Consider the following 13,464-nt stretch of genomic DNA (forward strand, 5'->3'; position numbering starts at 1 on the left):
AAATTTGATTGATCGATTTATTCTGACAATTTTTTGCAAATAAAACTCCTACAATGTGATTTTCTGGAAAAACATTCTCATTTTGTCTGTCATAGTTGAAATGTACCTACGATGAAAATTACAGGCCTCTCCCATATTTTTAAGTGGGAGAACTTGCACAATTGGTGGCTGACTAAATACTTTTTTTGCCCCACTGTAAATGTAGACAAATGCTATATTACCTGACAGAGACCGGTGAGAAGGACAAAAACATGTTATCATAATCAGCTGTAGTTCTGCAGACAACCATCAAACCCCAAGCATTCTAGAACCCATCCCTGCAGAATCCCCTGGAGATCACCAGCCAGCCCCTTTCTCAGCTCTCCTACCCCCTAAAACAGGAACCCGACCCCGCGCAAGCCAGCATAAATCCACTAAACAATGTTGATTTCACAAAAGACAATGTTTTTCCCAACTAAGCAATCACTAAGTAGACCCAATCCAGATTGATTACAAAGGCTAGGACTAAAATGGTGTATTTATCATTCTGGGAGAATAATGGGATCTATTGAATGATTATTAGATTTCAGGAGGACAATTATTGTGAGACTAAGAAATTCTTGTTCACTAATCGCTTGATAAATGCTTCATGTTTGTACAGGACAAAAAAGAGGAAAGAAATCCGTGCGCGTGCCTTCGTGTTAGAGGGGGATTGGGGGCTTCCCGAGTGGTGCAGTGCTAGCTGTGCCACTAGAGATTCTGGGTTCGAGTCCAGGCTCTGTCGCAGCCGGCCGCGACCCATGGGGCGGTACACAATCAGCCCAGCGTCGTCCGGGTTAGGAGAGGGTTTGGCCCGGCAGGAATGTCCTTGTCCGCATTAGCGACTCCTGTGGCGGGCTTGGTTGGATTGTGTTTCAGAGGACGCACGGCTCTCGACTGTCATCTCTCCCGAGTTCGTACGGGAGTTTCAGCGATGAGACAAGACTAACTACCACGAAAATGGGGTAAAAAAAATAAAAATAAAAAAATTTTAAAGAGTGAGATTGGGGCAGAGACCCAGGTTCAAACTCAGTCACACAGAGACACTGAGTAATATAACTACCTACCTGTCATGTCCATGAAGAGCAGAAGATATGGAGATGTGAGAGGAGTCAGAACAGAGAGAGAGAGGAGAGAGAGGCGAGGAGTCAGAACAGAGAGAGAGAGAGGAGAGAGGCGAGGTGTCAGAACAGAGAGAGAGAGAAGAGAGAGGCGAGGAGTCAGAACAGAGAGAGAGAGAAGAGAGAGGCGAGGAGTCAGAACAGAGAGAGAGAGGAGAGAGGCGAGGAGTCAGAACAGAGAGAGAGAGGAGAGAGGCGAGGTGTCAGAACAGAGAGAGAGAGAGGAGAGAGGCGAGGAGTCACTGTGTGAACGTGATGAGACTTACACTGCCTCGATGAGAAAACTGTGTAGAAGGACAAGACCAGGAGAGAGAAGATGGAGGGAAAGAGATGGACACTTACATTGCCCATGTACTCAGACAGCAGGTCCTGCAGAGCCTGACGGACAGAGTTGCACTCGGCCACGATGCGCTCGCGCCGGTCGTCGCGGGTACAGGACGAGTCGGCCATGAGGGCGGCGCCACTGATGATGCTCTCCAAGCGCTCCTCCAGAGACGGGCGGAAACGCTCCTCGCTAAACGCCAGGGGGTCCACGATGATCTGCTTCTGTTGGGCGGAGGGAGTTAGAAAACAGAGGTCAGAGGTCAGAGTGGTAACACATTAATACTCCCCACCAGAGACACAGGTTCAATCCCCGCATCAACACCTTTTTTTTTCCTCTGATGTATTCTCTGTCCAAAGACTCCAAACACCCCGGCAGAGAAAAAAAAAAAAAACATTTTAATTTAAAAAAAAAAAATATGGAAACCAAACTATAAAGACGAGGATCCAATGATTTGTTTTAGGGAGAGAGAACGAGAGAGAGCCAGGCTGACAGACAGAACAGAAAAGCAGTGAAGCAAAATGTGTTCCAACAGTTCACAACAACACACAAATCTAAAAGTAAAACACTGGAATTAAGAAATAAATAAATATTAGATAGAGCAAAGTCGGTGACATTGACCAAAATACAGTAGTATACAGTATAAACACATGTGAGATACATAAAGCAGTGTGCAAACATTAAAGTGACTAGTAATCCATTACTAAAAGTGGCCAGTGATTCCAAGTCTATGTATATAGGCCAGCAGCCTCTAAGATGCAGGGTTGAGTAACTGGGTGGATGCCGGCTAGTGATGGCTATGTAACAGTGATGGCCTTAAGATAGCTGTTTTTCAGTCTCGCGGTCCCAGCTTCGATGCACCTGTACTGACTTCGGCCTTCTGGGTGATAGCGGTGTGAACAGGCAGTGGCTCGGGTGGTTGATTTCCTTGATCTTTTTGGCTTTCCTGTCCAGGAGGACAGGAAGTTTGCCCCCGGTGATGCGTTGGGCAGACCGCACCACCATCTGGAGAGACCTGCAGCTGCCGTCAGTGCAGTTGCCAAACCAGGCAGTGATACAGCCCAACAAGATGCACTCAAATGTGCATCTGCAGAAATTTGTGAGGGTTTTATGTGCCAAGCCAAGTTTCTTCGGCCTCCTGAGGTTAAACAGGCGCTATTCAACACACTGTCTGTGTGGGTGGACCATTTCAGATTAGTGATGTGTACGCCGAGGCCCCCGAAGCTTTTCACCTTCCCAAATGCGGTCCTGTGAATGTGGATGGAGGCGTGCTCCCCTCTGCTGTTTCCTAAAGTCCATTATCATCTCCTTTGGTTTGTTGACATAGGGTGAGAGGTTATTTTCCTGACACCACACTCCCAGGGCCCTCACCTCTTCCCTATAGAATGTCTCGTTGTTGGTGATCAGGCCTACTACTGTTGTGTCGTCTGCAAACTTGATGATTGAGCTGGAGGCGTGTGTGGCGACGCAGTCGCGGTTGAACAGGAAGTACAGGTGCACATGCATCCTTGTTTTGAGGATCAGCGAAGTGGAGGTGTTGTTTCCTACCTCCACCACCTGGGGGCGGCCCGTCAGAAAGTCCAGGACCCAGTTGTACAGGGCTGGGTTCAGACCCAGGGACTCAAGCTTAATGATGAGTTTGGAGGGTACTATGGTGTTAAATGTTGAGCTGTAGTCAATGAACAGCATTCTTACATAGGTATTCCTCTTGTCCAGATGGGTTAGGGCAGTGTTGCAGTGTGGTTGAGATTGCATCATCTGTGAATCTATTGGGGCTGTATGCAAATTGAAGTGGGTCTGAGGTGTCAGGTAGGGTGGAGGTGATATAGTCCTTGACTAGTCTCTCAAAGCACTTCATGATGACGGGAAGTGAGTGCTACGGGGGCGATAGTCGTTTAGTTCAGTTACCTTTGCTTTCTTGGGAACAGGAACAATGGGGACAGACTGGGGATAGGGAGAGATTGAATATGTCCGTAAAAACTCCAGCCAGCTGGTCTGTGCATGCTCTGAGGACGCGGCTGGGGATGCCGTCTGGGACGGCAGACTTGCAAAAGTATAACACGCTTAAATGTCTTCCAAGGACAGCCCAAAGACCTTGGTAGCGGGCGGTGGCACTGTGTTATCCTCAAAGCGGGCGAAGAAGGTGTTTAGTTTGTCCGGAAGCAAGACAGTGTTTTCCTTTTGTAGTCCGTGATTGTCTGGAGACCCCTGTTACACACGTCTCATATCTGAGGTGTTCAATTGTGACTCCAATGTCTCCTGTATTGACAGTTTGTCTGTTTGACTGGCTTACGGAGGGAATAACTACACTGTTTGTATTCAACCATATTCTCAGTCACCTTTCCATGGCTAAATGGGGTGGTTTGTGCTTTCAGTTTGGCAAACACTAACCCTTTCAGCTGGCAGATAGAGATGGAGTGGGAAGAGACCTCAAGGGGGAGAGAAACAGAGAGAAAGATGACAGGCAGGATTCAGACAGTGATTTGACAGGATCCGACAGGCCTTCTGTTAAACCTGCAGGGAAGTCTGATGTCTAAACAGTCTATTTTCCAAAAGCCCCAGATGATGGATAATACCTATAGTTATGAACAACACTCCAAATGACACACTATACCCTAGACAGCGCACTCCTTTGGACCGGGGCACACAGGGCTCTCATCTGCACTGCTCAAAAACATAAAGGGAACACTAAAATGACACATCCTAGATCTGAATGAATGAAATATTCTTATTAATTACTTTAGCGATGAGACAAGATAGTAATTACTAACAAAAGGAAAAAGAAACAAAAAATGCATTACTGGTAAACAGTTTCCTTCATTAATCGCTGTGAGGTGACTTATCCTGTAAGTCCATTGTCCATTGCACTGTGAAACTGGGATGGCTTAATGCACAAATAACTCTTGTTATTATCATAATTTTTGGGGGGTATGATTTCTCTCACATTACTAGTAAACTCAATCTAAAATGTATATTCTGTGATCATCATCTTTGAACCAAAATATCGTAAGACAAAACAGCTGCCTCTTCCTTGGTAGGAGGCACTGGAGTCTCATCACTTGTTCCTGTGAGAATCTCACTAGTCGATGTTTCTTTGCAAGCAATGGAAGAAACTCAAAACTAACCCAAGTGTGACTACCCGCAAAACGTGCCTAGTGAATTAGACATTCTCATACAACAAAATCTACCCTCAGATTTGGCAGGTGTTAACTCTAGGCACACTTGTACGTAACAGGACGAAATACACACATTCCCCAAATGTACTACTGTTATTTTACATAAAACTGCTGGTTGGAGGTTCGACAGGAGCTGAAGAATGCTGTGGAATACCCTCAAAATATATACAGTCATATAAACTGAATTAGAGATGACCTCAGACATCTTTTACACAGTTAATGTGCTGCTCCAAACACGCCTCGGGATATCAATGGGAACAAAGCCTCATTGATTCATCTCCCAACGAGCTTCTCTACAGCACCTCTCAAACTTCCTTCTAATCTATGGATTTCACATGACTGGGAATATCAGATATCAGATCTGTTGACACAGATACACTGCATGACCTAAAAGGTAAACGGACAACTGATCTTTCAACATATTCCGCCCCCCAAACAATCACTCGCATTAATATGGAGTTGCGCGCCCCCATCTGTGAGCTGCTCTGACAGCTGGTGCTAAAAGCTAGTGAGGGAGATATGAGTCTCCAACTTCAGTGATTTTTGACATTTGTTCCAGTCATTGGCAGCAGATAACTGGAAGGAAAGGCAGCCAAAACGGAGGAATTGGCTTTTGGGGATGACCAGTGAGATATACCTGCTGGAGCACGTGCTACGAGTGGGTGCTGCTATGGTGACCAGTGAGCTGAAATAAGGCGGGGCTTTACCTAGCAATGACTTATAGATGTTATAGTTCCAATTCATCCCAGAGGTGTTAGATGGAGTGGCGGTCAGGGCTCTGTGCAGGCCAGTCAAGTTCTTCCACATCGATCTCGACAAACTATTTCTGTATGGACCTCGCTTTGTGCACGTGGGGAATGTTCACGTTGAAACTGGAAATCACCTTCCCCAAACTGTTGCCACAAAGTTGGAAGCACAGAATCTTCTAGAACGTCATTGTTTACGGTTACGTTAATATTTCCAATCACTGGAACTAAATGGGCCTGAACCATGAAAAACCGGTCCCAGACCATTATCCCTCCTCCACCTAACTTCACAGTTGGCACTATGCAACGGGATCAGTATCGTTCTCATGGCATCCGGACCGCCAGATGTTGAAGTGTGATTCATCACTCCAGAGAAGGCTTTTCCACTGCTCCATAGACCAACGGTGGCGAGCTTTACACCACTCCAGTGGACACTTGGCATTGCAGTCATCAGACAGGTGACTGTGCAGCATCAGACAGTATATGCAGTATATACACTACCAGTCAAAAGTTTGACATTTACTCATTCATGGGTTTCTTCATTTTTATTATTTTCTATTTGAGATTCTACAAAGTAGCTTTGCCTTGACGACAGCTTTGAACACGCTTGACATTCTCTCAACCAGCTTCATAAGTTAGTCACCTGGAATGCATTCCAATTAACAGGTGTGCCTCGTTAAAAGTTAATTTGTGGAATGTCTTTCCTTCTTTAATGCGTTTGAGCCAATCAATTGTGTTGTGACAAGATATGGCTATCTTCTGTATGCCACTCCTATTTGGTAAAAGACCATATGGCAAGAACAGCTCAAATGAGAAAAGAGAAGCGACAGTCCGTCATTACTTTAAGACATGAAGGTCAGTCAAGTCGGAACATTTCTTGAACTATTAAAGTTTCTTCAAGTGCAGTCGCAAAAAACCATCCAGCGCTGTGATGAAACTGTCTCTCATGAGGACCGCCACAGGAAAGGAAGACCCAGAGTTACCTCTGCTGCAGAGGATAAGGTTAGAGTTATCAGCCTCGTTTGAAGCAGAAATAAAATGCTTCAAGGTTCAATTAACAGACATCTCAAAATCTCAAAATCAACTGTTCAGAGGAGACTGCGTGAATCAGGCTTTCAAGGATAAGTTCATTAGTTGCCAGCCTCAGAAATTACAGCCCGAATAAATGTTTCACTGAGTTCAAGTAACCGTCACATCTCAACTGTTCAGAGAAGAAACAGGCCTTCGGGCCTTCATGGTTGAATTGCTGCAAAAAAGAAACCACTAGTAAAAGGGCACAAATAAGAAGAAGAGACTTGCTTGGGACAAGAAACACGAGCAATGGCCATTAGACCGGTGGAAATATATCCTTTGGTCTGATGAGTCACAGTAATGTCATTATTAGCAAAGAAACGTTAATTAAAACCTCTACAGGATCAGTGTCCCGCCCTCACGACGGTTGTGCTAACGTAGGCTAAAGCAATTAGCATGGGGTTGTAAGAAACCAAAAACAATTCCCAGGACATGGACATATCTGATATGGGCAGAAAGCTTAAATTCTTGTTAATCTAACTGCACTGTCCAATTTACAGTAGCTATTACAGTGAAAGAATACGCTGCTATTGTTTGAGGAGAGCGCACAATTATGAACTTGAAAATGTATGAGTAAACCAATTAGGCAGTCTTGATTCATATTGAATAGATATGCAATAGTTCATTGGATCAGTCTGAAATGTTGCACATACACTGCTGCCATCTAGTGGCCAAAGTCAAAATTGTGCCTTGGCTGGAATAATACATAATGGCCTTTTGCATTTCAAAGATGGTGGTACAACAACAAAAAAAAACTCTGTATTATCTTTTACCAGATCTATTGTGTTATATTCTCCTACATTAATGTCACATGTCCACAAACTTCAAAGTGTTTCCTTTCAAATTGTATCAATAATTTGAATATCCTTGCTTCAGGTTCTGAGCTGCAGGCAGTTAGATTTGGGAGTGTCATTTAAGGTAAAAATGTAAAAAATAGTTTTTAAATAAATAAATAAATGGCCAGATCCAGATGAGGCTTGTCACGACAAGACTATTTACACAAATCACGTGTTGGTTAAATAGCCTACAGGAAGACTAATTCATATTTTAATATGCTATTCTGTAGTCTATAGACTTGTTGTTTTTTTAACTATTCCAGAAGCTGTTAAATGAAACCTGTCGTTTATTTATTATTTATTATGTATTATTTATTTATTTATTATTTATTTATTTAAAACAGCTGAATATCAACTGTCTGGGTGTCACGAAGACGAAACCCGCACAACGGATTGGTGCGAGGTGACAAAATTGCTCTAATTAAGCCCAGTCACCAGGCAAAAATGTCTCAACTCGGGAAGAGAGAACAGTTTTGATGGCAATTAATTGAAACAAGGGAAAATACCAGCTTTCCAGCGCTGTTGGTTTTATTTCTCAACAACATTTCTTCCCACTCCAATTGGCAGCATTTCACAATCTGAATGTCTGGCACGGGAAAAAAAAAAAGTAACCACGGGATTTGCATTTTGGCAAGTTGAAAGAACAAACAGTAGGCCGCGGTCATATTCACACTAATTATAAACAACATCACTATTTTATTAGTGCCAGTGGGATTTTATCGGGGTCAAACAAGCAACACTATGCTATTTAGTCTGATCTAGCTAATGATTCGCCCACTGGGTTAAACCACCAAGATGCTCCAGCCAATGCAGCCGCCATGCTACATCAGACAGGTGACTGTGCAGCCGCCATGCTACATCAGACAGGTGACTGTGCAGCCTCCATGCTACATCAGACAGGTGACTGTGCAGCCGCCATGCTACATCAGACAGGTGACTGTGCAGCCGCCATGCTACATCAGACAGGTGACTGTGCAGCCTCCATGCTACATCAGACAGGTGACTGTGCAGCCTCCATGCTACATCAGACAGGTGACTGTGCAGCCTCCATGCTACATCAGACAGGTGACTGTGCAGCCTCCATGCTACATCAGACAGGTGACTGTGCAGCCTCCATGCTACATCAGACAGGTGACTGTGCAGCCTCCATGCTACATCAGACAGGTGACTGTGCAGCCTCCATGCTACATCAGACAGGTGACTGTGCAGCCTCCATGCTACATCAGACAGGTGACTGTGCAGCCTCCATGCTACATCAGACAGGTGACTGTGCAGCCTCCATGCTACATCAGACAGGTGACTGTGCAGCCTCCATGCTACATCAGACAGGTGACTGTGCAGCCTCCATGCTACATCAGACAGGTGACTGTGCAGCCTCCATGCTACATCAGACAGGTGACTGTGCAGCCTCCATGCTACATCAGACAGGTGACTGTGCATCCTCCATGCTACATCAGACAGGTGACTGTGCAGCCTCCATGCTACATCAGACAGGTGACTGTGCAGCCTCCATGCTACATCAGACAGGTGACTGTGCAGCCTCCATGCTACATCAGACAGGTGACTGTGCAGCCTCCATGCTACATCAGACAGGTGACTGTGCAGCCTCCATGCTACATCAGACAGGTGACTGTGCAGCCTCCATGCTACATCAGACAGGTGACTGTGCAGCCTCCATGCTACATCAGACAGGTGACTGTGCATCCTCCATGCTACATCAGACAGGTGACTGTGCATCCTCCATGCTACATCAGACAGGTGACTGTGCAGCCTCCATGCTACATCAGACAGGTGACTGTGCAGCCTCCATGCTACATCAGACAGGTGACTGTGCAGCCTCCATGCTACATCAGACAGGTGGCTGTGCAGCCTCCATGCTACATCAGACAGGTGACTGTGCAGCCTCCATGCTACATCAGACAGGTGACTGTGCAGCCTCCATGCTACATCAGACAGGTGACTGTGCAGCCTCCATATTACATCAGAGAGTTTATGGTTGGCTGTAATATAAAAAGGTAGTTTGCCCAGGCTGCAAAAGAAACATGAAATCACCCACAATTGAAATTCAGTGTGCATAACGTGCTTTCCTGTGATCTTGGCCCGTGCCAGTAATTTCTCATTCGGGCCAGTAGTTTTCACTTGGTACTGGCCCGGAGTGCCACTGGCAAATGTACCCGAATGTGAAGCCCTGAGATGAGGTGCCACGGAGTGAGTCACTGTAGACGCAGAGGGAGAAGAAAAGAGAGCAATCTTCACCTGTTACAAAGTCCTTTCCACTGCCATATCACAGTTTAAAACATTCAACTATTCAGATGTTGCAATTCTGGGTTTATTAGTTAGCCCATCCCACACACACACTCTCTCTCCCCCCCACCCACCATCACGTCTGAGAACCTCCGCTTGCGTGTCACGTCGCCATGGCAACGTGTTCCGTGTGTGTGTGTGTGTGTGTGTTCGTCAATGACTCACACCCTGAAAGTTGCATCGGCGGTGCTTGAAATTAGGTACCGTGGACCCAGAGAGGGAAGTGGTCTGGAATAAACAGAGACGGAGCTGAAATAGAACAAAATAACTTTGTGCATGGTCACCAGGAAATTACTGATGCATAAGATCTGAGGTGCTGCTGCTATAATGACATGCTTCTGCTCTCCTCTCCTCTCCTCTCCTCTCCTCTCCTCTCCTCTCCTCTCCTCTCCTCTCCTCTCCTCTCCTCTCCTCTCCCCTCCCATCCTCTCCTCTCCTCTCCCCCTCCCATCCTATCCTCTCCTCTCCTCTACCCCTCCCATCCTCTCCTCTCCCATCCTCTCCTCCTCCCATCCTCTCCTCTCCCATCCTCTCCTCCTCCCATCCTCTCCTCCTCCCATCCTCTCCCCCTCCCATCCTATCCTCTCCTATCCTCTCCCATCCTATCCTCTCCTCTCCTCTCCCATCCTCTCCCATCCTATCCTATCCTCTCCCCCTCCCATCCTATCCTATCCTCTCCCATCCTATCCTCTCCTCTCCTCTCCCATCCTCTCCCATCCTATCCTCTCCTATCCTCTCCTCTCCTCTCCCATCCTATCCTCTCCTCTCCTCTCCCATCCTCTCCCCTCCCATCCTCTCCCCCTCCCATCCTCTCCCCCTCCCATCCTCTCCCCCTCCCATCCTCTCCTCTCCCCCTCCCATCCTCTCCTCTCCCCTCCTCTCCCCTCCTCTCCTCTCCCATCCCATCCTCTCCTCTCCCCCTCCCATCCTCTCCCCCTCCCATCCTCTCCCCCTCCCATCCTCTCCTCTCCCCCTCCCATCCTCTCCTCTCCCCCTCCCATCCTCTCCCCCTCCCATCCTCTCCCCCTCCCATCCTCTCCTCTCCCCCTCCCATCCTCTCCCCCTCCCATCCTCTCCCCCTCCCATCCTCTCCTCTCCCCCTCCCATCCTCTCCCCCTCCCATCCTCTCCTCTCCCCCTCCCATCCTCTCCCCCTCCCATCCTCTCCTCCTCCCATCCTCTCCCCCTCCCATCCTCTCATCCTCTCCCCCTCCCATCCTCTCCCCCTCCCATCCTCTCATCCTCTCCCCCTCCCATCCTCTCCCCCTCCCATCCTCTCCCCCTCCCATCCTCTCATCCTCTCCCCCTCCCATCCTCTCATCCTCTCCCCCTCTCATCCTCTCATCCTCTCCCCCTCCCATCCTCTCATCCTCTCCCCCTCCCATCCTCTCCTCTCCCCCTCCCATCCTCTCCTCTCCCCCTCCCATCCTCTCCTCTCCCCCTCTCCCCCTCCCATCCTCTCCTCTCCCCCTCCCATCCTCTCCTCTCCCCCTCCCATCCTCTCCTCTCCCCCTCCCATCCTCTCCTCTCCTCTCCCCCTCCCATCCTCTCCTCTCCCATCCTCTCCTCTCCCCCTCCCATCCTCTCCCCCTCCCATCCTCTCCTCTCCCCCTCCCATCCTCTCCCCCCTCCCTCCCATCCTCTCCCCCTCCCATCCCCTCCTCTCCCCCTCCCCTCCTCTCCCCCTCCCATCCTCTCCTCTCCCATCCTCTCCTCTCCCATCCTCTCCTCTCCCATCCTCTCCTCTCCCATCCTCTCCTCTCCCATCCTCTCCCCCTCCCATCCTCTCCCCCTCCCATCCTCTCCCCCTCCCATCCTCTCCCCCTCCCATCCTCTCCCCCTCCCATCCTCTCCTCTCCCCCTCCCCTCCCCCTCCCATCCTCTCCTCTCCCCCTCCCATCCTCTCCTCTCCCCCTCCCATCCTCTCCTCTCCCCCTCCCATCCTCTCCTCTCCCCCTCCCATCCTCTCCTCTCCCCCTCCCATCCTCTCCTCTCCCCCTCCCATCCTCTCCTCTCCCCCTCCCATCCTCTCCTCTCCCATCCTCTCCTCTCCCATCCTCTCCTCTCCCATCCTCTCCTCTCCCATCCTCTCCTCTCCCATCCTCTCCTCTCCCATCCTCTCCTCTCCCATCCTCTCCTCTCCCATCCTCTCCTCTCCCCTCCTCTCCTCCTCTCCCCCTCCCCTCCTCTCCCCCTCCCCCTCCCATCCTCTCCTCTCCCCCTCCCCTCCTCTCCCCCTCCCCCTCCCATCCTCTCCCCCTCCCATCCTCTCCTCCATCTCACATGTCACCTTTCATTTATCTGGCTCTTTTTATACACATGCCATCTGAGCTGTGGAGAGTAACGCCTCTGCCTTTATCAAACCACTGCACTTCCTCCCACTGCACCTCAGCCTGGAGAGAAGAGGGGCAGACACACCAGAGAACAACCCATCAATCGACCAAAGTCTGGTTAAGACCTGAAGGAGTGATTTTGCCACTGACCAGCCTGCTTGAGGAGAACTGATGGAGAACACTACACTGGCTTCTCTTCACTGGGAACATGCCCCTTCACTGGGAACATGCCCCTTCACTGGGAACATGCCCCTTCACTGGGAACATGCCCCTTCACTGGGGACAGTTGGGGGGGGGGGGGTGAAGAGGTCCTTCACTGGACTCCTCCCAGGAGACATTTGAGGGCTGAGGGGGGAATGACTGCTTGACATACACACTTAGGGTGGAAAGAGTAATGTTAGAAACCCACATTCACAGTGATGTTCTGAAACGTGTGGGGAAAGCATTGCCGACTGTGCTTATCCGATTGCTTACAAAGAAAAAAATAGAGACACGGCACAGCATGCATATCGAAGGACACTGAAGAACGGTTGAAAAGGCGAGAGCTCGGTCCCGATCCATCGGGATAATGATGTTGGACGGCTGGTGTGAGGGAGGAACTGTGTGTGGACGTTTACAACGGTACTCCCTCTAGGCAGAGGACGTATTGGATACGTCTAACCATATATTATACATCAATATGAAACCGAAGGCATTCATTGAGGAGGTAGCAGATACAGGGCTGAAACTTAATGCATTAAGGTGGTAGCAGCTACAGGGCTGAAACCGAACACATTAAGGTGGTAGCAGCTACAGGGCTGAAACCTAACGCATTCATTAAGGTGGTAGCAGCTACAGGGCTGAAACCTAACGCATTCATTAAGGTGGTAGCAGCTACAAGGATGAAACCTAACGCATTCATTAAGGTGGTAGCAGCTACAGGGCTGAAACCTAACGCATTCATTAAGGTGGTAGCAGCTACAGGGCTGAAACCTAACACATTCATTAAGGTGGTAGCAGCTACAAGGCTGAAACCTAACGCATTCATTAAGGTGGTAGCAGCTACAAGGCTGAAACCTAACGCATTCATTAAGGTGGTAGCAGCTACAGGGCTGAAACCTAACGCATTCATTAAGGTGGTAGCAGCTACAGGGCTGAAACCTAACGCATTCAGGTGGTAGCAGATACAGGGCTGAAACCTAACGCATTCATTAAGGTGGTAGCAGCTACAGGGCTGAAAGCTAATGCATTAAGGAGGTAGCAGCTACAGGGCTGAAACCGAACACATTAAGGTGGTAGCAGCTACAGGGCTGAAACCGAACACATTAAGGAGGTAGCAGCTACAGGGCTGAAACCGAACACATTAAGGTGGTAGCAGCTACAGGGCTGAAACCGAACACATTAAGGTGGTAGCAGCTACAGGGCTGAAACCTAATGCATTAAGGAGGTAGCAGCTACAGGGCTGAAACCTAATGCATTAAGGAGGTAGCAGCTACAGGGCTGAAACCGAACACATTAAGGTGGTAGCAGCTACAGGGCTGAAACCGAACACATTAAGG

At 48.6% G+C, this 13,464-nt stretch overlaps 1 protein-coding gene across 2 annotated transcripts in view; it reads right to left on the minus strand.

The window, feature by feature from the left end:
- The window catches only part of LOC110489233 (catenin alpha-1), a 216,612-nt gene that overhangs the window by 149,143 nt on the left and 54,005 nt on the right, over nucleotides 1–13,464 (minus strand). For both annotated transcript variants that reach the window (XM_090198908.1, XM_090198907.1), the window contains exon 8: nucleotides 1,482–1,685. In XM_090198908.1, the coding sequence (XP_090055034.1) occupies nucleotides 1,482–1,685 (204 nt within the window). The remainder of the gene's footprint in view (nucleotides 1–1,481; nucleotides 1,686–13,464) is intronic.

Source organism: Oncorhynchus mykiss, chromosome 14 (genome assembly GCF_057628025.1).
Source record: "Oncorhynchus mykiss isolate SJ-2025 chromosome 14, ASM5762802v1, whole genome shotgun sequence".
Classification (NCBI taxonomy): domain Eukaryota; kingdom Metazoa; phylum Chordata; class Actinopteri; order Salmoniformes; family Salmonidae; genus Oncorhynchus; species Oncorhynchus mykiss.